Source organism: Talpa europaea (genome assembly GCF_964194135.1).
Source record: "Talpa europaea genome assembly, chromosome: 8".
Classification (NCBI taxonomy): domain Eukaryota; kingdom Metazoa; phylum Chordata; class Mammalia; order Eulipotyphla; family Talpidae; genus Talpa; species Talpa europaea.
The window spans coordinates 53,137,585-53,162,927 of NC_140075.1; the positions used below are offsets into that span (position 1 = coordinate 53,137,585).

The 25,343-nt window shown below is 35.4% G+C and overlaps 1 protein-coding gene across 1 annotated transcript in view; it reads left to right on the top strand.

Annotated features, from left to right (window-relative positions):
- IQCH (IQ motif containing H) overlaps positions 1-25,343 on the top strand; it is a gene marked incomplete at both ends in the record, with an annotated part of 190,358 nt that overhangs the window by 41,601 nt on the left and 123,414 nt on the right. Inside the window, one exon of the mRNA XM_084241286.1 lies at positions 17,871-17,991. Within this exon, the coding sequence (XP_084097412.1) occupies positions 17,871-17,991 (121 nt within the window). The remainder of the gene's footprint in view (positions 1-17,870; positions 17,992-25,343) is intronic.

Consider the following 25,343-nt stretch of genomic DNA (forward strand, 5'->3'; position numbering starts at 1 on the left):
TCAGCAGCCACTTGCTAACTAGCTAGCCTACTCCCTGATATGGTCCAGACCCTTTGCACTTTGTGACTTGCGTTTTGAACTTGAGTTTTGGTGTTTGTTTTATCTCTATACTAAAAGAATGTGTTTTTAATCTCAAAATTCCACTCTGAGAGCCAAAAATTAGGTAAATGGAGGAGCTTGAGTGAGCTCTGTGATAGCTTTATGGTATAATAGGCCTGTGACTAGAACTGCGTTTCAACACAATCGGATTCCACTGTATTTTATTTTATGAATTTATAACAAATTATTCTGAGAAGTGGCCCATAGATTTCATCACACTGTCAATGGAGTCCACGATCATCCCCAACTCCCATATACACACATAAAGTTAGAAGTCTATGACACAACTATTCTTTCACACAAATATCCAGTATTGGGTAAAGTATATACTAGAATAGAGTAGTAGCCTAAAAATCCTTCATTCTTTATAGAGGAAAGATCCCCTCTTAGTAGTTGGTCCAGGAAACCTGCCAAAAAGTGGAAATATCTAGACTTACATGAGATTTTTCCTAAGAATTACATCTTCTTGAGTAAAAAAAAAAAAAAAAAAAGAAGAAGAAGAAGGAAAATGAAACAGCTACAGAAGTGGTAATGCTTGCAATATTATAGTTAAGTGTTCTGTTTAAAATGAAGCAAAGGAAAATACAACAGTAAAGAGCACAATAGCATTAGCCACAAGAGAAATGGGTCTAATAGAGTTGTTTTCTTCTTAGCCTAGGTTAATTATCTACTGAGAGGTACTTGAGATGAATAAATACTATTGCTGTGTTCTTCAATATCCTAACCCATTGTACCTTAAACTGTACTTGAATTCAAGAATACATTCCTAACCTTTTAAAACCTCTTTGGTAGACTAGAAGTAAGTACCCATAGACTCAAGTGGTTTACCCTATGCTTAAAAAAAAAAGGCATAACCTCTGAATTAGAATGTGTAATATAAACCCAGGAGATATTTTTTTGGAGATCTTATTCATTAGGCTATAAAGTTGGAACAATATGCCCCCAAATACCCAATTTATCTAGTCTTTTGGTTTCCACTTCTACTTTCAGTGACAGCCAGAATGAATCTGTGTGGTTGGCAACTAAGGGATCTGAAAGTAGCCATGCACACTTTATTGGAAAGAACCATAGATCAAGACAAGAGTCAGAAGACATGGGTGCTCACCTGTGTCTGCTGCTGCTCTAGTAAGTCAAGTCATCATAGGCACATCACTCTGTCCTTACAGGCTGGGATTTCTCATCTATACACTAAGAAGACAAATTGGCTTGTTCAGTCATCCTTTGGGCCACAGTCCTGATTGTGTGGCTCCCAGATTAATGTCTTTTTGGAGACTTGTGGAGATGAAGTTGTGATCAGTGTAACTGATGGATGGAGGCAAACCTTAAACAGGCCTTAGAGGAACTGATGGACATGGCTGAAAGGAGAAGTAGCATATGCTTTAAGCACTGAAAGCAAAACAAGCAGAAACAGAGGTGAAGAATAATGACAGTAATGGAGGATGGCTTAGAGCTTTGCCTGATCCTCTCGAATTTTTATGAAGGGAAAAACCGAAAGATGTGGTTGGAAGTATAGGGGCCAATTGATGGATGGCCTTGAATGGGTCACTGAAATCTGATTGTGTCATCTCAGTCCAGAGCATAAAAAGAAGGGTTTAAGGCAGGCAGTTTCTGAAATGAGATGACTTCTTCAGAAGCTCTAACTGAAGGGCAGTTGTAGAATTCTCTGAATGACCTCTCTCCCTTGATATCCTCACCGGTTATTAAACTTTATTTCCTTTTCCTTTAGCTATAAAGTTTTCTTGAATGGCATTATCTCCTGAATTCGTTAGATGTTCACTAAAACTGGCTAGAGGCAGCACCTGTCCCTGACCATTTACATATGACTCTCTGTCCCTTGCATATGAATGGGCACTCTGAACTGGTCAGTCTAGTTGGGTGGCTGTAATTTCCTCTTAAACCCTCTTACTTTCTGTACTCATGCTCAATACACCCCTGCCATCTAGGAGTCTACTGTAACTCTATCCCTAGGCCCCACATCTCACCAACATTAGTCAAAAGCAGGACTTGTAGGGCAAAGAGTGTGGATGCAAGAGCAAAGGGTAGGTAATAGGAGGCATTAACACTTTTAGCCTTCTCCTCTCCTTGCCTCCCCACCCCACATCACCCCCTTCCTCATTGCCAGTTACCAGCCTCCTCCCCCAATCTCAACTTCCCACCAACCCCCAGTGATCCCATCTACTCATACAAATAAATGCCAGGAGACTACCTTAGTCCATGAGATTCCTGAAATATGGGTGCTTTTTCAAACATACCTATTTAAGATCATTGGGAGAGAAAAATAAAGTGGTATTTATGGGATAAGCTTTTTTCTTCCTGGCTTTCCCCTTCATATGGCAAGAAGTTAAAATGTCCAATGTGTTTTTATTTAGAACAAGAATTAAGAAAGTGAATCTGCTGGGATTGGGCTGGTAATAATGTTATAGGACAGGGAGAGGGGCAGCCCAAACCCCGCAAACCTGCCTATTCTAAATGGGTTCTGTCATCCGCCGCATCAACACAAAACATATGAGACTTTAATGGGAAGGAACTTTAATAAAACTAGGAAACAATACAGGTAAGGCAAAGAGTCTAGTTTCTAAATGAAGCACCCAAAGTTACCCGTCCCCTCGTGGGTAAAACTCCATCCAAATGGGATCGGCCCAGAACAAGGCCCCAAAGCCTGCCACAAGTCTAAAGCATCTTCCAGTGGGGACCCACAGAAAAGGGTCACAAACAACCGGACAAGCCCGGAAGGAAAAGAGCAAAATCAACATCCAGATAAAAGCTGCCATTGTCACCTCCCCACGGGTCTCACCCACATCTGTGTCACCCAGTCCACGACCAAAAGACAAGTGCAGTTTCTTCACGTGTCTCTAGGCTCCATGCGCCTCCTCCAGGTCTCCTGGCTCCATCCTGCTTCCTTCCTCAGTCTCTTCTGCAGCTTCTCCTCTTCCTGCTCAGCTCCACCCTCCCTTGGGTGGGGCAGGGAACCTCCCCCTTTCCTGGGGACCACCCTGTTGCAATAACTTAGTGAAATAACTGGGTGGAAAGACTAGGTCTACAGTGAAATGCTGAACAGACAGCCCTCCCATAAGAGGTAGCTAGCTGCCTTAGCTCTAGCCTTGTGTCTGAATTTTACAAAGAAATTGGAAACTTATAATCATATTTTGGTGAAATCTCCTGTTTTAAATGTTTGCTTATATAATTTAATAAACCCTGTATAGTCCAAGGTCAGCAGTTTGCAGCTAAAAGTTCCTACAGTACTCTCACTTCAGTGCAACTCAGGGGATGACCTTAGACTTTATAGGATTAGGGATTTGACTCTGTCAAAGTTAATTGGGCCTTCTCCTCTCACAAGAGAGTGGGATGCAGCCAAACTCACAAAAGACTGATGTATAAACTGGAATGCCACTTTTTTCTAAAGAGAACATTAATGATCGAGCAGACCTGGATGTTCTAGTCAGCCTGATCTGATGAGCATATTGTATCCTTGTTGGAAAGCCATGTAGAATGTCCAGTTAGAAGACTACTTAGTGAACAAGAAAACTGACTATGGGTAGTTAGTTGGATGATCTTCATGGTGAGCAGTGTCACATATTTATAGTCGGATGCATCCATTTGTGAAGCTTCTCCTGCCAAAAGAGACATGAATACCACCCTTGACATGAGTGCTTTGTAGACACTGAGAAATTTCGACTTTTCTGAATCAAATTTTTATGACAAGTAGTACAATCTGCTTGGAGTTGTTTGTGTGGATTATGTTGTATGATATTGAGCTTTTTCTAATCATGATCACATTCATCCCAGTGAAATGAGTGATGTTACCCCCATCTTACTGAAAAAGAAATTGCAGTTGAGAGAAATTAAGCCATACAATCAGTAAATGGTAGCATCCACTTCAAACCCAGGTCTGAGAGCCTGTGTTATGAACCACTGCCTTCCTTCACACTAATTTCCCCCTACAAAAGACCACTTTCTTTCAGCTGAAATCTAGTTTCTCTAACAATACTAATTAGACGATATTCCAATATGTGGGCTGCATTTTTTTAAATCAACTTCTACACGGAGCCAATCACACTGATCATGTATTTACTTTTCCAGATTAATACTGAAGAGATGGGAACAGGGGTGTCTTTTTCTTGTCACCACTCTGTACTTCTTATATAAGTACTTGTACTCCCCAGAGGAGGAAAGAAACCTTGACTAAAAGAAACTAGATGCATCAGGAGAAAGAGAAGCGAGAGGAAACCAGTCCATAATGAAAAGTATTCCTGGGGAATTTCTTGGGTGATACATTATTTCAGGTAATCTTCACAGTAATCCTACCAGTTAAGTCTTCTAGTTTATATTTGGAGAAACTGAGGCAACAGTGATTAAGTAACACAACTAGAGATCAAAGGGTCATAATTCAAACTCAGCCTGTCTGACTTCCAAGTTAACATTATTAATCCTTATTCTATACAACTTCCAAGTGACTTTGAGGTTCAGAGTTTTGACTTACATCCAAAAGGTAGATTTGGGATCCAACCAAAAATTGCTTTCTTGATGACCAAGGAATTTGATGAAGAAATATCTCTGCCTTGGTCTGGGAATAGAAGTAAAAGATCAAACTGCTTAGTAAGAGGCTACATTAACTCAAGGATTAGAGCAATAAGAGAAGGTGGCACTCCCATCCCATCCACTTTATTGAGAAATAATTGACACATAATATTGTATAAGCTTAAAATGTATAATGTTATTTGATACACAGCATATAATGTGCAATGATTGCCATAATTAGGTTAACACTTCTCTCACCTCACACAATTGTTTGCTGTATTTTAAGAACATTTGTTATCTACACTCTAAAGCTAGTACTTTTTTTTTAATAAATTTTATTTTTATATTCCCCATACAATTACAATCCCCTTATTTTTGACCCCAATCCCTCCCCTCCCCCGCCCCTCACTCCCCATAGAGTGTCTCTGGTTCATAGTTTTTTGTTGATTTTGATTTTCACTTTCTTATAGTTATTCATTTTCCTGGTCCCTTATTTAAGTTTTCTAGATTCCTGCTATGAGTGAGACCATCCGGTATTTTTCTTTTTCTTTCTGGCTTATTTCACTGAGCATGATCCCTTCCAGCGCCATCCATGTTGCTGCAAATTGCATGTGTTTATCTCTTTTGAATGCTGAGTAATATTCCATGGTGTATATGTACCACATCTTCTTGATCCAGTCATCTATTTTTGGGCATTTGGGTTGCTTCCAAAGCTTAGCTATTGTAAACAGTGCTGCTATAATCATAGGGGTGCAGGTGCTCTTTGGAATTGATGTTTCTGTGTCCTTTGGGTAAATACCTAGGAGTGGAATTGCTGGGTCATATGGAAGCTCTATGTTTAGTAGGTCCAGAAATCCCCACATAGCTCTCCATAGTGGTTGGACCATAAAGCTAGTACTTTTAAGATGGAAATTTCCCTAGCTAGACTGTAAACCCTTTTTTTCCAGGGCATAGCTCCAGCATCAAGCATAATGCCCAGACTGGTCAGAATCCAATATAAATGTACTGTTGATTGTGTGCATGAGATTAATGACTTTGAGTAACAACTCATTAAGGATCTCAGTAATTGAATTAAGCTATGTCAAGTTTATTTATATAATGAAATATTATTGTACCTCATTTGACTACATTTGCAAAACATTCTTCTTTTTGGCCATAAAAATGCCTTTCCAGATCTCTTCAGGTAGAATAAATTTCCCTTTTCCTAGACATCATTGTATGTTTTTTAAAGCTTTTACATGCTATGCCTTGAGTTTACTGAGCAATGTTAAAGATCACTTGAACAAATAAAATGACATTTCTGAATAGGAAAATTGATTCTAATAAGGATGTCATTTTTTCCCAAACTAAACTTTTTTGTTGTTTTTAGAGAGACTTTAATCAATCTTAAAAGAGAAGACTATTGAGAAAATTCTCACATCAGATGCATAAACATTAACAAAAATTTGTTAAGTGTAATTTCCATTTTTGTGAGATATGAAATAATTAGAACAGATCTTGATTTTCAGAGTGAGTGAAGGAGATAAGCTCACCACACACTGAAGTACATGACAATATAGACTGATACTAGTTTATATTTAAATTGATGTGCTACTATCACTGCTGCAGACTGCTTTCCATCTCAGCCAGGGAACTAACCCACACATGGCGCATCAGACCCCTCCTGTCTTGCCCACTGCACCTCTTAACAGTGTATTTCATTAAATCTTCCTGTTCTGCTCCCCACTCTTTCCCTTGTGAATCTCTCACTCCCTTTGCCCCCGTACCACTGACCTACACTCCAATTCTTGTATGCATAAATAAATAAAAATAAATCATTAAAAATAAAAATAAATTGATGTGCAAAAATAAAAAGTACAATAAGGACTGAGAAAGCACTATTTTTTCCCCTGGAGAAAAGATGTATAGTAAGCACTATTGATTTTCTCTTGAAATATTTAGAGTCAGTTATGTAAACATTCCCTAAGTTAAATAGGAAGGGTGTAACTTTCCAAGAAATTCTTAATAGAGATAAGAAGAATTTACCAAAACTGATAAAAAGGCCCAAACTAATTTTTATATCTACTGTAATTTCAATCAAAATTCTTATGGATTTTATTTGGTTTGTGTGGAATATTAATTCTTTTCAATCTGCCAATATGCATTATCATGAAAAATAAATGGGCAAAGGCTTTATTGTTTTCCTAAAGGTTAATGAAGGTTAACCTTTCCTACTACTCATTCCTACTATTCATTAAAACATTTCATATAAAAAATTTCATATAATTACAATCATTATAATGGCATTCTATAGGTAGAAAAATTAACACAGATCAATGGAATAAAAAAATGGAGCTTTGATGTTGACCTTAGTATAAAAAATAACTTGGAATTAATAAAGGTGGCACTGTAAGTCGGCGGAAAGGGAAGCCTTGTTAGATGAATGCTGTTGGATCATTTGGGGGAAGATTAAGTCAAATCTTTTTTTTTTTTTAAGACTTATTTTATTTATACAAGAACTGGAGTACAGGAGGGTGAGAGAATTCACCAGAGAGAGCAGGGAGCAGAACAGGCAGATGGACCAAAAACACTGCTGAGGGGAGCAGGGGCGAGGCAGAAGAGGTCTGCCACGCCACGTGGGTTTTTCCCTGGCCGGCTGGGAATCGAACCCGCACTGCAGAGGCTGCAGACAGCTTCACAGCGCTGCACTCAACCTGCTGCACCACCAGGGAGGCCCAGATTAAGTCAGATCTTAACCTAACATTCTATACCAAAGAAAACTACAGGTGGATTAAGGTAAAAGTTAGAAAAAGAAAACATAAAAAGAGAACAATTTTTCAAATTACTCTAAAGAAGCTTTACTGACAACACTGTAACTTCATACATGCTAATACTCCTCATTTCAAAAAAAGTCCATGTTTATCTTGGACTTCATGCCTGGATCTGTCATTAACTTCTATGCAATTTTTGGGCAAATCAAAAATTGCTTGGGCCTTGGAACATTCGTAAATTTGAGGCATTGAATCAAAATCATCTCTAAGAGCTCTTCCAGTTCTGACAATTCATAATTCTGAGAAAAACCCATTTCCCATGGTTCCTTTCCTTTCCCATTTATGATCACTAACACATGACATGTTAAACAGAAAAGCAGACCAGGTGAAACTGTTTTTTTCCTCTGATTGTGGAAATACAATTCATATTTGGTATGAATGAGTTTTATTTTCCATGTACACATTTGTTGAGTACCTATTATGTGTGTTATCACTTTTAATACTCAGAGCATGACAGAGAGTTTATCACCCCTAATTTATAGATAGGAAACTCAGGATCATAGAGGTTCTGAAATTTGACCAAGTCATATAATTCAAACAGAATTTGACCTATATTTTCTTTTGATAGTCTGATTTAGCGTAGAAAAATTATTCCAAGAGAAATTGTACAAAAGGGCGAAAACACTTACACACACATATGATAGTAACATGATGTAATGTTGCTTACAAATCAGTTTCTTGACTAAGTGAGTAGCGTATTTTTTTAAATGGGCTTCATTTATATTTGGGGTTAATTCCTTCATAAAATTAAGCAAAAATACTTGAACTCTCAGTGCTCCTAGCTTTCTTTCAGGTTGCTTAGGCATCCCTTCTGTAGACTTTACTGATACAGCATAGAAATTATGGCAAAGCCCAGTGGAGCCATTGAAGTAAAAGTCTCAATACTGCTCAGGAAGGGATGCCAAATTAAATAAAAAGAGCCCCAGCAGTTCTGCTGCTGCATGCCAACCCAACTGCTGGTATGAGGTAAATGAGGACCAAACTTCATTTCACTTGTGACCCTAGCCAGTATTTAAGCAAAAATGCCTAGAGACTGGCATGCTGTTCTATAATAAGGGAATAAATAGCAATAGCAAAAATAATTATAATAAACAATAAACTCATTCACAAAGTCTTTCTGAGATTGTAACTGAAAGTACCATTTAAACTCATTTCTCTCATGTATCCTAAATAAAGGTTAAGACAGTAGATTCTGTCTAAGCAACAGTTTGTAATATATAACCCTAAGTTTACACAAGAAAGTCTAGGTGCTCTAGTTGCTTTTCCTTTTTCCATGTCTTGTGATGATGTTTAAATGGGAATGTGCTATGATACTCACCAGTATTCAAACATCACAAGCGAAAACAACTTGTTTTTTTCCTTCTTGTCCGGGATGGAATGATGTGGGTAAATTGGTCAGTACTTCATTATTCCCTAGTGATTATTTTTCCAGAATTTTTAGATGTTGACTGGAATACCACAAGTAAATATACAGAGGGAAAAAAATGTAAGAAGAAATAATTAGATTACTACTTGTCAGCCTGACTCCATCAAAAACTTTCTGAGACTACTGTGTTCAGAATTGAAGAGTTTTGTGTAAACCCAAATTATCATGTATCTTTTAACTTTACAGAATGGTCTAATATTAACAAATTATAATAATGTAATTGTTAGCTATGTATTACTCCTTAGATCAATTTTTTTTCCCAAAATGTATTCTAAAGAATGTATTCTAAAGAATACATTTAGAATGTATTCTAAAACATGTCTGTTTCTTGGGATGTTATAAAGGAGAGTTTTGTGGCTCCATAAAATTAGGAAATACTGGTGCATTTCTAACTTACAGTTTTCAAATCCTCATTTTTTAATTTATGTTTCTATACAATGATATTCCTATAGGCTTTACATTTGACTTTCTTTTCATAAACATATTTCCTTTCTTATTTCTAATGCCTCATCTTTACTGATCTTTGTGTAATTCCACTTTGTGCCTTGGCCATTCCATTTAAAAGATACAGTGCTCTTCAGATTCTCTGTTTCTTCTGTGACCTTTTGTAGGCTATATGTTGTTTTTTTTTTTCTTTTCATCTAAGTTGTTGCATTTATTGGCCAAAAAATGCAGTCAAATTATTCCCTTATTATCATTTTAACATTTACTTGAAATGTAGTTAAATATTTTCTTTTATTTCTGTTGGTAATTTATAATTTCTCTTTCTCTTGATCACTCTGGTGGGGGGGGTTATATTCTTTATTCTCTTCATTCTAGCTATTTTAAGTTTATTTTACTCTTTTTAAAAGCTTATTAAGGTAGACATTTAGATCAATTATTTTCTATAAGGCATTTAGACCAATACATTCTCCTCTATGAAATGTTTCAGCTGCATCCCACAAAGTTTTGCAACTCGTATTTTCATTATCATTCTGTTCAAATCATTCAGTTCAGATTCCCCTAGTGATTTTATTTCTTTAACTCATGGGTTACTTAGGAGTTTGTTGTCATTTCTAAATATTTGTGTTTTTAATTTTTTTCTTGTTATTGAATTCTAATTTAATTCCACTGGGGTCACAGAACATGCTCTGTAAGATTTAAATCTTTTGCAATTGAGACTTTATTTTATGACTCAGGGTATATTTTGGTGAATGATACATGTGTTATTTGAAAAGAAAATGTATCTTACAGTTGGTTATAGTGTTCTATAAATACCTATTAGGTTAAGGTGGTTGATGGTGCTGTTCAGATCTTCTAGATCCTTGCTAATTTTTAAAATCTGCTGTTCTACAAATTACTTAGAGATGGGTTTTAAAATCAATTCTGATGGAATATTTGTCTATTTCTTCCTTTAGTTCTGATAATTTTTTTCGTAGAATGTTGCTAAAGGCATTCATGTTTATGATTGCTACGTTTTCTTGCCTAATTGACCCTTTAATTTATCTCTGCTTTTTAATTAGAGTGTTTAGTTCGCTTCCATTAATGTTTATTGTTGACATGGTTTGATTTAGGACAACTTTTTTTTTCTTTGTGTTTCCTATTTGTCCCATCTATTTCTCTCTCTTTTTTCTGCCTCATCTAGGGTTACATGATATTTTAAAAAGATTTTAATATTCCATTTTAAGCTACACATTTTTATTATTTTTAATGGTTGCTCTAGGGATTACAATGTGCATCCTTAACTTACTAGAATTTCATTGAGTTAATGCACCAGTTCACAAGAAATGTAAGAAACTTAAGACTATAGAACTCCATTTACTTCCACAACCTCTGTGATAATTGTTGTCTACAATTTATATATATTATAAACTATATAATAAGTTACAATTTTTTGGCACTAAGCCATCAGTTATCTTTGAGAAAAATTAAGAAAAATATGTAGTTTTTTATATTTACCATTGACATCTGAGTTTTCATCTTGCATTATTTTCAGTCAGCCTAAAGAATTTTCTTTAAGCATTTCTGGTAATTCGTCTGTTGGCAATACATTATCTTCTTTTGTCAAAAAAAGTCTTCACATTGCCTTGATAAAGAAATTTAGGTAACTAGGTTTCTTCTTATTCGTGCTTTAAAGGTCCATATTTCTGATGAGAAATCAGTCATCATGTAGTTCACTGATCTTCTGGATGTAATGGGACTTTTTTTTATATGATTGTTTTCAATATTTTCTCATTGTTTTTGTCCACCTGATATTTGTTTAAGATATGATCCTGAGTGGTTTTCTTCAAGTTTATCCTGCCTGGACTTCACTGAGCTTCTAGGATCTATAAATTTATATTTTGCATAAAATTGGGTAACATTTTGGTCATTATTTCTTTAAATATCTTTTTCCATATTTCTCTCACTCTTCTGGGACTTCAATTATAAATTATACAATCACTGAAAATGTAATCTTTTCAAAATATTTTTCCTTTATGTTCTTCAGATTTGATAATATATGTTGATCTCCAAGTTCACTACCCTTTCTTCTGCACACTGTTCTGTTGTGAAGCCTATACATCACAGTTTGAGCATAAATTCTTTGTGACTGATAAGGCAATTCTACAATGTCAGGTACCTACACACTTTGTATCTTATTGATCTGTCCTCTTGAAGAGAGAATTTTTAATCTTGTGATCCAAGATGGCCGCTGTGCTCTTACCATTATGTCTGTATTTCAGCCAAGTAGAATCACTATGATTTCTATATCACTGGCCAGAAACCTTGTCACAAAGACATAGGAAGCTACAAGGAAGGCTGGGAAACATAGTTTCTGACATTCGCACATTAAAGTCCAGCCATACCTGCCATTCTATACCATGCTATACCTGCCATTCTTTGTCTGCCTGTCTTGAATTATGTAAGTTTAGAATAATGAAATGCTTTCAGGAACAGATTTTTACATAAAATTCAGCTGTCCTACAGATAATAATAGCCCTGTTTTACAAAGGATAAAATTGAGACTTAGAGAAGTTAAATGACTTAGCCCCTGCACACTACTAATTAAAGATAGAGCTAGAACTAAAATCCAGTGCTCCAACTCCAGGATGTTTGCTTTTATGTTATAGATGTCTCTCTGGGGGTCCGGGGTGGGGGTACTGTTTCTTCCAATTCCAAAGAATACTGGTAAACCTTAGTCTGAGAGAAAGGAAGACTCCTATTGTAACTACATTAAATCATACTTGGAAAGGAGGCAGAAAGGGGATACACAGGGTTTTAGTCTGAGGATATGAAGGTAGAGTTGATGACTTGAGCTGTGTTTGGCTATAAAGATTCAAGGTCCATCCATCAGTGACCTGCATTTTAATTAGATTTATACTCTAAGAATTTTCCTTCCTGATCTTTACTTTCTCCATCCATAATATGTGGGACAGTATTGAGTCAAGTTTTCTGAATATGGTCATGTGGGATGCACATAAATTTTTTAAAAATTCATGGATCAGAAGATTCTGGAGCAGAGTAGAGGGCTGCAGCTTAGCTCTAATCCTAACTCCTCTAAACTCTCAGAAACATTTCAATATACTATCAAAATACTGGGATTCTCAAAAGAACTACAAAATCTGGAAGGAAGTCAACCAAGCAAGCATCTTTATCTTTTTTCTCTTTTAGCAGGGAGACTTGGAAGAAACAAATAAAATTGGAAGTAAATAATGTGTCTGGGAGAAGTGAAGTCTTTAGCACTCCACTGCAGTGTTCCAAAGCTCTTGGGGAGGGATAGCCTCACCCTCACCCTGATATAGGGTATTCACCAATCTCAGGAGAGGAGAACCTACAGAGTTTAACAAAGACTGCATGCATCCTAAAATGGAGGTTTGTCCCACCCTAGCCCTTCAGTGACAGAAAGATGAAGGAAGCCAGAATACCCAATTTTCATGGTAGAGAAAACATCCTAGTACTGAATAATGGGCAAGGAGATATATCAGAGCAAGAAGAATAGCTGGACAGAGCTGCCCAAGTACATGCAAGGGAAAACAAAATAATACTATGGTCACCATAACAATTCATTATACATATTCAGTATTTTGCCTACAGGTAACAAAAGGGGGAGGGAGAGAGGAAGAGAGAAATTATAAGGAATTTTCTCAAAGTTTCTCCATGTTATAGTAAAGCTTTACAGGAACATGAGATGATAACGTAGGATGAGCTAAAAAAGGAGGTTGCAGACATAAGTAAACAAACTAAATACCAAAATACTTTATGAAACTATAAATAAACTATAAATAGAAAGAATAGATACTGCTGAATACTGAAATACTGCCATGGAAGAAGACTGTAAGTAAGTAAATGCAGAGGAAAAAGATAAAGGAAATTGACTAGAATTTAGTAAATATACATATTAGTTTGTTACAGGCTAAACTGCTATAAAAATAAATCCAAAATATAATGCCTTAGACAAATTATTTTCCACTCACAAAACAGTCCACTGGGGAGAAGTCCAAGGCTGGCAGGGCAGCTGTGATCCATGAAGTCATCTAAGATGTTTCCTTCTATCTGGATACTCCATCTTCTCATTCCTGTGGTCCTAGGATGTTGCCATTCTTATGATCAAAGCTAACTCTTCTCCATACACGTTTCAGCCCATCGGGATAAAGATCATTCAGGGCAATCTCTCTTAAGAAGATGACCCAGTGGTTACACATTCCACTTCTACTTACCTCTTACTGGCCTGAGTTTAGTCACGTGTCCATGTTTAGCCAAAGGAGATGCTGGGAAATGTAGTCTTTAGCTGGATAGCCATGTGTTCAGCTAAAACTCAAGGTGTGCCTTTCTAAAAGAAATCAGGAGAAAATGAGTAACTACCACAATATGAAATATAAAGATGAACCAACATTTAAATTTTAAGGATACTTGTTAACCCTGAAACAGAGAATCCAGCAATTAAAAGAGAAGATATATTCAGTGATATGATGTATGAACATTTCCCACTATAGAGTAAAAAAGAACTATATCTGCAGGTAGAAAGAAAACACTGAATTCTAGGAAAATTTGATTTAGAAAATTTAACATAGAGGTATTTCCTAGTTAAACACCAAACTTAAAGATGCAGACTATTTCAGACACCCTGGCAGAAAGAAAAATCACCTACAGGGGCAAAAAGTCTGACTGGCTCACATTTCACAACATTCATTGTAGAAGACAATAGTACAGTCTACAATGTTAAAAGAGAGGATGATCCTGATGTAAGTTAAGTATAAAGGCTGAGGGAAGTAAATTATGCTTGATATCCAAACCCAGTCAATTAAGAAATCAATGAAAATAAAGAACTCAGGTACAGAGAAATTATGACAAAAGGACTGTTGATGTACTTTGGATCTGTTTACATGTAGAATTGATACTAAATATAGCAATTATTGTTTCAAAATAGAATGTGAATATTGTAAATCTGGACAATGTAAAAATAATAATATAATTTAAAAATTGGGAAATAAGAGACAGGAGATGGGTGTAGCAAGTAAGTTCTAATGTTCTAGGCTTTTGAAGCTAGGATATGTTATCCAACACAAAACATGCTTTAAAAAAACTTAATGTTTTTCATAATCATTTATTTAACTATGCAGCAGGGCCCACAAAGTACTGCTCAAGGGCTAACTGCATGCTTTTGTAAACAAAGTTTCTTTGGAGCACAGCTTCACCCATTTATTTGTTTACATATTGTTTTTATCACTTACCAGCTATAATAACCGACTTGAACAGCCTAAAATATTTAGTATCTGGGCCTTTAAGAAAATATTTACCAACCCTTGATGAATAATCTTTTTTAACTCACAAGAATCTTGTGGCAAAGAACTATTTATTTTAGGTTTAATAATTTGTTGAGTTTAATTCCCTTTACCCTCCTATTAGATTCATGTCAAATTAGGTTTAATAATGTAATATAAATCTTATTTTTATAAAACAAGATATCAATCATTCCAGAGACGTCAGGGATAATAAATAACCTAATGACATTTGGTATGGTTTCTTAAACTTTCATCTATGTGTTTTTCTGCATTATTTGGAATCTTTATAATGAGTACATAACATTTTTACCAGAATACTAAAACAGAATGGTTTTTCCATTGGAAAACACTGAAAGCAAATATACCAATACATTTACAATGATTAATTCTGCCTGACAGGAGTATGATTGCTGTTTTCTTCTTCAAGCTTTTCCTTTTTTTTTAATTTGAAAAAATTTTGAGCTCTTATAGAAAGTTTAGGCATAAAGCAACAGTTTTGGAAACAGCGATGAAGTATCAGATATCAAGGATATTGCTTTATTTATAATATGATATTTCATATCATATTATACAAGCTACAAAGCATGTTTCTAGCATAAAATATAAAGCATGACATAAAGGAGAAATCAGAAGAGCAATACTCGACTTCTGTTAGGCAATCAACATAATCAGAAAGCTTCTTTAATTTGCATTAACCTAAACCTGCCTCTCCAGTGCATCCTCACCCTACTCTTTCAATACACACTTCATACTCCAGCCATAAAGAGCCCCTTACCTTTGATGAACTCTTCCTGCATTGGGGAACTATTTTACTTTGCTGCCGCCCTTCTTTCCATCTATAATTGCATCCTCTTCTCCACGTGATATAATTCAATGCTTCCTTTAAGATGCAATTTAAATATCACTTACTGCAGTCCATCTCAACCTTGGCTGCACATCACAATCACCTAGGGAGTTTTATAAAAATACTGAGGCCCAGGCTCCAGTCCAGTTATTCTGGTTTAATTGCCCAGGGCCAGAGCCCAGGCAGCGGTATTTTTAAAAAGCTCCCTGAGTGATTCCAATATACAGCCAGGGTTGAAAGTCATTGCAAAACCTTCTGAGATACCAGCAGGCAGAGTTAATTACTCCCTCTTCTGCATTCCCATAGCCTTTAGCTTTTCCATTGCTCATGAAATTTAATGCTTATTGTATGAAAGTTAGTGTTATATAGTAAATGCTCAGTAAATGCTGAGGGTTATACTCCTCTCACCAATCTGTGAGTGCAGAAATGGTTAGCCTGCCTTGCCATGGGAATGTGGCAGCAGAATGGATTGATGTTTCATGTCCCCTACACACACACACACACACACACACACCCTCACTATCTTTTTAGCATAGTCTTTGGGTCTGGCTTTTACATTATTGGGGTTGGTACAATTTAAAGAATTAAATAAACCAACCTTATGAACTGTTGACTGCCTAACAGAATCCTGATATCATCTGCCTTCTGGCCTCTCCTCTGTGTCACACTTTACATTGTTTTTTCTGTTTGATCCTACTACTTGGGCTTTCAAGAGCAGGTTGTCAGGTGTACTTTGTCAATGGCTTTCAGAAAATCCAGATAAATTATGCTCTGTGCTGCGAAACTGCCAAACCTATATTTTATACATTCACAGTACTTGACAATTTTATTTAAGTTGAATCTTTCTTTCCTCCTTCCTCCAATTTACTTTTGCCTCACTGTCCCTGCTATCAATCACACTGGAGGAGAACCTACCATTTTTGATAATGGATGTCTTCAGCTTTGTCTGTGCCCTCTCTGGAGCATAGTCCCTTGGGTGATTAACTCAAGCTCCCTGACTAGGAGGAGGTCCTTGAAGGTACTGATGGCTGGAAGTTTAGGTGGAGCAAGGAGAGTTGAGGATGAGGAAAAGAGACCTGGGGGAGGCACGAGACCCAAGTTTCAGAAAATACCATGTGTGTGAGATGTTCCTGTTAAGACAAGACCAGTCACATTTCCTTTTCCCCTTCCCATTCATCTGGAAGGAAACACAGATTGCACTTATAGTTACTCTTTCTCAGTAAAAATCCTGCTTATAATCATGTAAAACTGACTCCACTAAATATCATCAAAGGGTTCGTGTTGGTGAGATGGTAGCTGTTTATAATTCCCCTTCAGTACCACATCCTGGTAGTGGGGATCCCAGTAACAGTGTTCAGACAGACTTTTCTTAGCTATTTATTTTGCAAAGTGATTTTCTCCTCCCAGTCTTGAGGACACTTTCCCTTTCTTTTTCTTTAAGGTTACCATGAACTTGATAAGCAATAAAATGTGGTACAACTAAGTGCAGCGACAAATTTCACTAATGTAAAATCAGATTAACCTTAAAATTGAGTAATCTGGGTAGACTGAGTTTACTATGTGACATGGAACAAATCCACAAACCTTTCTGTCTTGCTTCTTTATTAGTTAAATAGCACACCATTACCTAGTTCCCTTGGAAGTTATGCAAATTAATTAATGTTTGGAAAATGACTTGAGAATTTAAATCAGTCTATAAATACCAAACAGTTGCATCTTCCCTGCTGAGAGGGCCCAGGTAATTCATAACCTCATATAATAAAGGTAAAAATAGTGTGCTTGGGCTACACAATTAAATGTGATTTATGTGCGATACATATAATCTTTAAAATCTAAAACCATTTAATAGAAACAATTCATATTTCACAACTATAATAAAAGTATTTTATGGCTTTAGAGAAAGTAATCATCTACTGTAACTGATCTAGACATCATTCTTTAACCATTTCTGGAATTTGCAAGAGTCTACTCAGAGTTCACCTTTAACCTGTTAATATTGACTGGTATATTTATCATTAAATTCTCTCAGGTTTTGTTTTTATCCTCAAAAATAACATTTATTTCCTGGGAAATGTGCCTTTACAAAACTTTACTGTATTCAAAACCTCCTCTGTCAAGATTTAGCACTTTTATATTGTAGTCATTAAAATTGAACAAAATCTTAATAGTTCCTTTATGAACTACTATATGGATTCTGCATAGTGGAAATCACAACATGTTAATTGGATTTAATTAACTATTTTAAATTACACCAACTCCTGACAGTAGACAATAGCACCGGGTACTCATGAGCAATAAAATTGGAACTGATATTGCTACTTTATTAAAACTTAATGAAACCATTCATAATCTTATTTATTGTTTACAAGAAGGAAACTGTGTTCATTGTGAAGGCAAAAATGTCTGCTGAAAACAATTTTTTGCTAATCTAGGTGAAGGTTCAGAAGTTAATCAAAGGGTCCACCATATCTAAACTCACAGTTCCGCCAACCTATCATCGAATAAATTCCTATTTCAGCCCCATACCAGTCCTACGAGTGGATGCCAATAAAGGTTAGTGATTCAATAACTTATTTTGTGTGTTTAAATATGTAAGAGAAAGAGCATTAAAGTGAGATTGGGGACCTGAATCTGAAGAATTGAATTCTGGCTCAGCCAGTAATTCTCCTTGGTGAACTCAGGTAAGTCAAATCCTCAGTCTGCCTGAGGACTCACGTTTGAAAAACAGAAGTTTGGACTAGATGACCAACTAGCATTACTTTCCATCATTCTATGGATTTAATATTGATTTAGATGTTGGCGATACATATTAAAATTATTATTGTGTTTAAGTGATATTAGAATTTTTCAAGCATCTAAGAAGATAGTGTTTGATGCTATTTCTGGCAGCATTTAAATTTTTATTTCAATATGCTATTATGCAAAAATATAAAGTCAGAACTCATGTAATTAGCATTTATACCATGCTTATCTTCATGTAAATTCCAGTCTTTGAGAAATCTGGCATTTCTTGCCCAAAAATAGATGACTGGATCAAGAAGATGTGGTACATATACACAATGGAATATTACTCAGCATTCAAAAAGATAAATATATGCAATTTGCAGCAACATGGATGGAGCTGGAAGGGATCATGCTCAGTGAAATAAGCCAGAAAGAAAAAGAAAAATACCGGATGGTCTCACTCATAGCAGGAATCTAGGAAACCTAAATAAGGGACCAGGGAAAAGAATAACTATAAGAAAGAAAAAATCAAAATCAAAATCAAAAATCAAAAATCAAAATCCCCAAACAACTATGAACCAGAGATACACTATGGGGGGGGGGAGGAGAGATTGGGGTCAAAATAAGGGGATCTCAATTGTATGGGGAATATAAACATAAAATTAAAAAAAAGAAATCAGGCATTTCTAGTTTTTAAAAGCTAGAAGATAAGGTCATATCATCTTTATTTCAGTATCTCCAGTGTGTACAACCACATCAAACATTTTGGAAATACTACATTTGGTTGAATGAATACATAAATGAAAAGTGAATGAGTAAGGACTGAGAGTCCTAAGTGTAAATCTCATATGTATCCCTGCTGCTTAATTTAACTGTCTGAAGTGTTAAAGAATGTTTAAGTGGATCCTCTTTTGGATCGCAAAAATAACCAAGTGTTATAGTCTTTAATTATCCCTATCTCACTTTCTATCTCTTGCCTGAAGTAATTTAAAGTTGGTTCTCAAGGGTTCTTTGGGCATCTGGAGAGTCAAAATCTACGTCTTGCAACTTGGGTAATCCTTTGCCGGCTGACCTGGTGTTAGAGAGAGGGCAAAATGCAAAAGAACCCAATATAAGTTTCTTAATCTGTTAAGCTTCCACAACTACAACTATTACTTTCCTACTGATAAGCCAATGTTGCTCAGAAATCTGTATGACACATGCTTTCAGTTAGTTTACATAATATTTACTCCCTGGGAATATTAAGTAACTCCAGCAAGTTTTCTATTTCTTGCTTTTTTTTTTAATTGAATTAATTTTTATCAAAGGAACACTGATTTATATCATCATGTATCATTTAGGGGTATAGTTTCACGCCTCATCAGATATATGTTACCACATCATGTCTATAATCCTCCACCTGAGGCCATTGGATTCTCTCTGCCCTTTTCTCCTCACCCGTACCTTCACCAGTCCCCGCTAGCAGCTTCAATTCTACAGTCATATTTGATTTTTGTCTGTTCCTTTGTTATGTCTTTTTATTTCCACATCTGAGTGGAGTCACCCAATATTTGTCTTTTTCCTTCTGACTTATTTCACTTAGCTAATTCCCTCCAGTTCAAACTATGTTGCTGCAGATGGCAAGGTTTCAATCTTTTTTTTTTTTTTAAAGTTGAGTAGTTTTCCATTGTGATTATGTACCACATCTTATCCTACTCATCTGTCCTTTGGCATTTTGTTGTTCCATAATTTGATTATTGTAAATAGTGCTGCAGTGAAAATAGTTGTGCATATATTTTGGCATTCTTCAGATAAATACATAAGAGTGGATTTGCTGGATCATCTGGTAGATCTATTTTAAATATTTTTTTAAACTTCCATACTGCTTTCCACAGGGATTGGACTAGTCTGCATTCCCATCAACAGTGTAAGAGGTTCATTTTTCTCCACACCCTCACCAACACTTTCTGTTTCTGGTCTTCTTTGATATGGATCATTCTCATGGATGTTAGATAGTATCTCATTGTGGTTTTGATTTAAAATTCCTCGTGATAAGTGATGATGAGCATTTTTCATATGGCCGTCTCTATGTCTTCTTTGGAGAAGTGTCCACTCAGATCTTCTGCCCACTTTTTCACTGGTTTTCTTTTTGTTAAGTTGTATGAGTTCTTTTGTATATCTCGGATATAGCTCCTTGTCAGATATTTGATGGGCAAATGTTTTCTTCCATTCAGTAGGGTGTCCTTTCACTTTAATAATGGTTTCTTTAGCTGTGCAGAAATCTTTTTCATTTGATGTGTGGTTCCATTTGTATATTTTCGCTTTTGTTTTCCTTGCCATTGGAGTCAGTTTCATCTTCTTAATCTGATATCACAGTGTTTTGTCTATGTTTTCTTCTAAGTATTTTATGGTTTCAGGTCTTACATTAAAGTCTTTAATTCATTTTTATTTAATTTTTTATATGGTGTGAGGTAGTGGTCTCCTTCATTCTTTTGCAAGTGACTGTCCAGTTTTCCCAACACCAATTGTGGAAGAGAATTTTCTTTCTGCATTGTATATTCTTAGCTCCTTTGTTATAAATTAACTGTCCAAATAAGTGTGAGTATATTTCTGGACTTAATACCATTTGTGTCTCCATATTTAGTCCAATTATCATACTGTTTCAGCTACTATACTTTATAGTATAATTTGAAGTCTGAAGTGTGACACCGCTGCTCTTTTTTATCAGGATTTACTGTTTGGGATCCTTTGTGATTTCATCTAAATTTCAGTAATATTTGCTCTATTACTTTAAAGAATGACATTGGAACTTTGATAGGGATTCCATTGAATCTATGTTTTGCTTTGGATAGGATGACCACTTTAACAATGTTAATTTTTCCAATCTGACATCATGGAATCTCTTTTCATTTCTTGGTGTCATCTATTTCTTTTAATAATGTCTTATAGTTTTCATTGTATAGGTCTTTCATCCACTTTGATAAATTTATTCCTAGGTATTTAATTCTTTTTGATGCAACTATAAATGGGACTGTTTTCTTCATTTCTTTCTCTTTGAGACTGTTGTTTGTGTTTAGGAATGTGAGAGATTTTTGTGGCTTACCACTTCAGATTTATGATTTCTTAAAGTTTTTTTTTTTTGTGGACTCTTTAGGGTTTTCTATGTATATCTCATGTTTGCAAAGAGCAATAGTTTTACTTCTTTCACAATTTGGGCTTCCTTTTATATCTTTCTCTTACCATATTTCTCTAGCAAGGACCTCCAGTACTATATTGAAAAATAGAGTTGAAAGTGGATATCATAATCTTGTACCTGATCTTTGAAGAAAAGTACTCAGTTTTCACCATTGAGTGTGATGTTAGCTATGAATTTGTCATACATGGCCCTTATTATTTTCAGGTGTACCTCTCTATTCCTTTTTCTGATAATTTTTATTATAAAAGGATGTGCATTATTGTCAAATGTTTTCTTAACATCTATTGCTATGGTCATATGATTTTTTTTTTCTTTTGTTGATGTAATAAGTTTGCATTGACCAGTTTGCATATGTTGAACCATATTGCATCTCTGGAATAAATATGCTACTTTGTCATGATATGTGATCCTTTTAATGTATTGTTGAATTTGTTTTATTAAGATTTTGTTGAAGATTTTTGTGTCTACATTCATCAAGTGTATTAGTTTAGAGGTTTTTTGTAATGTCTTTGTCTGATTTTGATATCAGAGGAATGTTGGCCTCATTAAATGTGTTTGAAGCATTTCTTCTCACTCAGCTTTTTTGGAAGAGTTTGAAAAGGAGAGATACTAGTTTATTTTTGAACATGTAGTAGAAAACATTAGTGAAAGCATATGGTCTTGGGCTTTTGTTTTTTGGGAGACTTTTGATCACTGCTTCAATTTCCTTGCTTATAACTGGTCTGTTCAGGTTTTCTATTTCTTCTTGATTCACTCTTTGAAGGTTGTATATCTCTAAAAATTTATCCATTTCTTCTTGGTTGCCCAATATATTGGCATAAAGAAATTCATGCTAGTTTCTTATGATCCTGTTTCTGAGCTGTCTCTGGTAACTTCTCTTTTGTTTCTGATTCTATTAGAGTTTTCTCCCTTTTTTTCTTAGTGAGCCTAACCTGGAGGTTTGTTTATTTTGTTTATCTTTCAGAGAACGAGTATTTGGCCTCATACATTCATTTTTTTAATTTCTATTTCATTTATTTGTGCTCTAATTATTATTATTATTGTATTTCTGGTGGCTTTTGGTTTCACTTGTTCTTCTTTTTCTAGTTCCTTAAGGTAGAAAATTATTTATTTGAGATCTTTCTTGTTTCATGATATGGATCTGTGTTACTATATATGTCCCTCCTAGTATTACTTTTGCTGTGTCCAATAGGTTCTACTAGCTAGTGTTTTCATTTTTGTTTGTTTCCAGGTATTTTTAAAATTCTACTCTGACCAGTAGCATGTTTGGTTTCCACAAGTTTGAGGTCTGTCCTGCCTTTTTTTTTTTTTTGGTGGGACCCTCGCCGGTGGCCAGGGAACGAACCAGTGCTACAAAGGCTGCGGGCAGCCTCGCAGCCCAGCGCTCAACCGCTGCGCCACCAAGGGAGGCCCTGTCCTGCTTTATTTTTGTGGTTGATTTCTAGATTGATACCATTGTTGTCAGAGAAGTCACAATGTGATTTCACTCTTCATTAATTTATTAACATTTACTATGTGACCCAACATGTGGTCTATCCTCGAGAATGTCCCATGCATATTTGAGAAGAATGTGTTGCCAGCTGTCTCAGAATGCAATGCCCTGTAGATGTCTATTAAGTCCATCTGATCTAATGCCTTGCTTTAAGTTGCTGTTTCTTTATTCACTTTCTGACTGGTTCATCTGTCCATGATGTAAGAGGGTTGTTGAGGTTTCCTCCTACTATTATCTTGCTGTCAATCTCTATTTTGAGGTTTGTTAATGGTTGCTTTATACATTTTGATCCTCATATGTTGATGAATGCATTCCTGATTCATCATAATTGATCCATAAATCATTGGATAATCTTTATCCATATTTCTTGTCACCTTTTACAGCTGGAAGTCCATTTTATCTGATATAAGTGTGTTTGACCCTGCCCTTTTTTTGGGGCACCAGTTGCTTGTAGGAATGTTTTCAAACCATTTACTTCAAACCTATGTTTATTGTTTGAGCTCAGAAACAGTGTCCTGGAGATAGCAGAAAGTTACATTTTGTTTTCTAATCCAACTAGCTGCTCTGTGTCTTTTAATTGATGAGTTAAGTCTATTTACCATTGATATGAGGGCTTACTACTGCCATTTTGTGTGTAGTTTCTGGTTCTATTTATTTCCTTGTTGAATTTTTTGTTGCTTTCATTTTTGTTGATTTATATAGGAAACTTCCTTTCAACATTCCTTGTAGGGGAGCTCTAGTGTTGGCAATGTCCTTCAAAGTCCTTTGTTTATCTTGGCAAGCATTTATTTTTTTTTCATATGCTTCCTATCTGAATGAGAGTTTTGCAGAATATAGTATTCTTGGCTGGCAATTTTTAATCTCTGAATATTTTGAATATATCATCCCATTTTCTCCTGGTCTATAGAGTATTTGCTGAAAATCTGATGAAAGCATGATGTGAACACCTTTATAAATTACCTACATTTTTCTTAACCACCTTCAATATTCCTCTTTGTCTTGAACTCTTGGTAGTTTTACTACTATGTGTCTTGGTTAGGCGTCAATGCATTTAGGTGACCATTACGGTAACTATTATAATGACTTCCGTTACATCATGGAAATATACATTTAGGTGGCTATATTTAGTTCTTTCCCCAAGTTTGGGAAAGTTTTCCTCTACTATTTCTTAAGCTCTCTATTCCCCATCTCTTTTCCACTTCTGGGAGATGTATTATCTTTTATGTTGCCTTTCCTATTGGAGGTAGATCATACTCCAAGTGCTTTTTCTTCTCCTTCTAGTTCTCAAAAAACTCCAAAACTTTCAATTCTATTCTTTTTCAATGGTTATGAATATAAGTCTTATAGTACACAAACTAAATTTCAGTTCAGGCCTTATGTGACCTCAGAGTTGTTCTTTCTGATTATAGAATAGACTCTAAACTTACAAACAAGGCCTGGACCTTACCTCCATTGACATCTCACTCTGCTTTCTCTGTACTCCAGACAAATGGCACTTCTCTCTATCCTTACTAGGGCAAACACATCAGGCTTTTACAATGCCTCACTTCTCAAGCATCTGTGTTTTTCCTTCACAGATGATCACAATTTGTAATTATAATTTATTTGTGAATTCATTTAATATCATCTCTATACTACTAGAGGGTCCCTGATGTCTCTCTATCCCCAGCATCCAAGCATAGTTCCTGACACATAATAGGCAGTTAAAAAATATAGGCTGAAGAAATGACAGAATAAATAAACTTCTAATTCCTAATTGATTCAACAAGAAAATAAGTGTTCAGAAGATTTAAAGACACAATGGCATTACAAATAATTTTCAAAAACAGGTAAAATCATGACTCTCATGCCAATATAAAATGAACACGTCAAAATATCTTGCTTATTTAACCTGCCAGTTGAAAGAGAGGGTCTATAAGATGTCACAGCTGTTAAAAATACAAAACATGTTACAAATGTTTTAAAGGAAAATCCAAAGAACACATACTTGTAGATCAGGAATATTGAAATAAATCAGTGAATTGATACAAAATTGGCTTTTCTGTGAGAAGGAAGAGTGTCCATTCAACAGAAAAAATTATTTTCATATCTACAAATGACTTATTTTCATTACAATCAGTTTTTTAAATAAATCAACCTTAATCTTTACAGAGTTGTGAAGATTTTACTTTTGACTGCTCAAGTACTACTTTCAGATAATCTCTGAGACTCTAACTAATTGTTAGACCAGCCAAAAAATCTAGAAGGGTAGAAGTAAATTTTTCTTCCATTACATTATGGAAATATATTGAATTAGAAGGAGCTCTATTTCTCACAAGTGCAAAATATGTGTAATTCTTGGAAATGAGGTTTGATATTTATAGGTGGAAATATTTGTGAGATCAAATAATTAGTCAATATTTTAAAGTAGTTTAAAGCTGTAACTATAAAAATCAAACCTGAAGTATTAATTCAAAAAAAGGCTTTGAAGAGTTATACTCTGGATCAGTAGTTCCTAAGTCAAAAAATAACAAA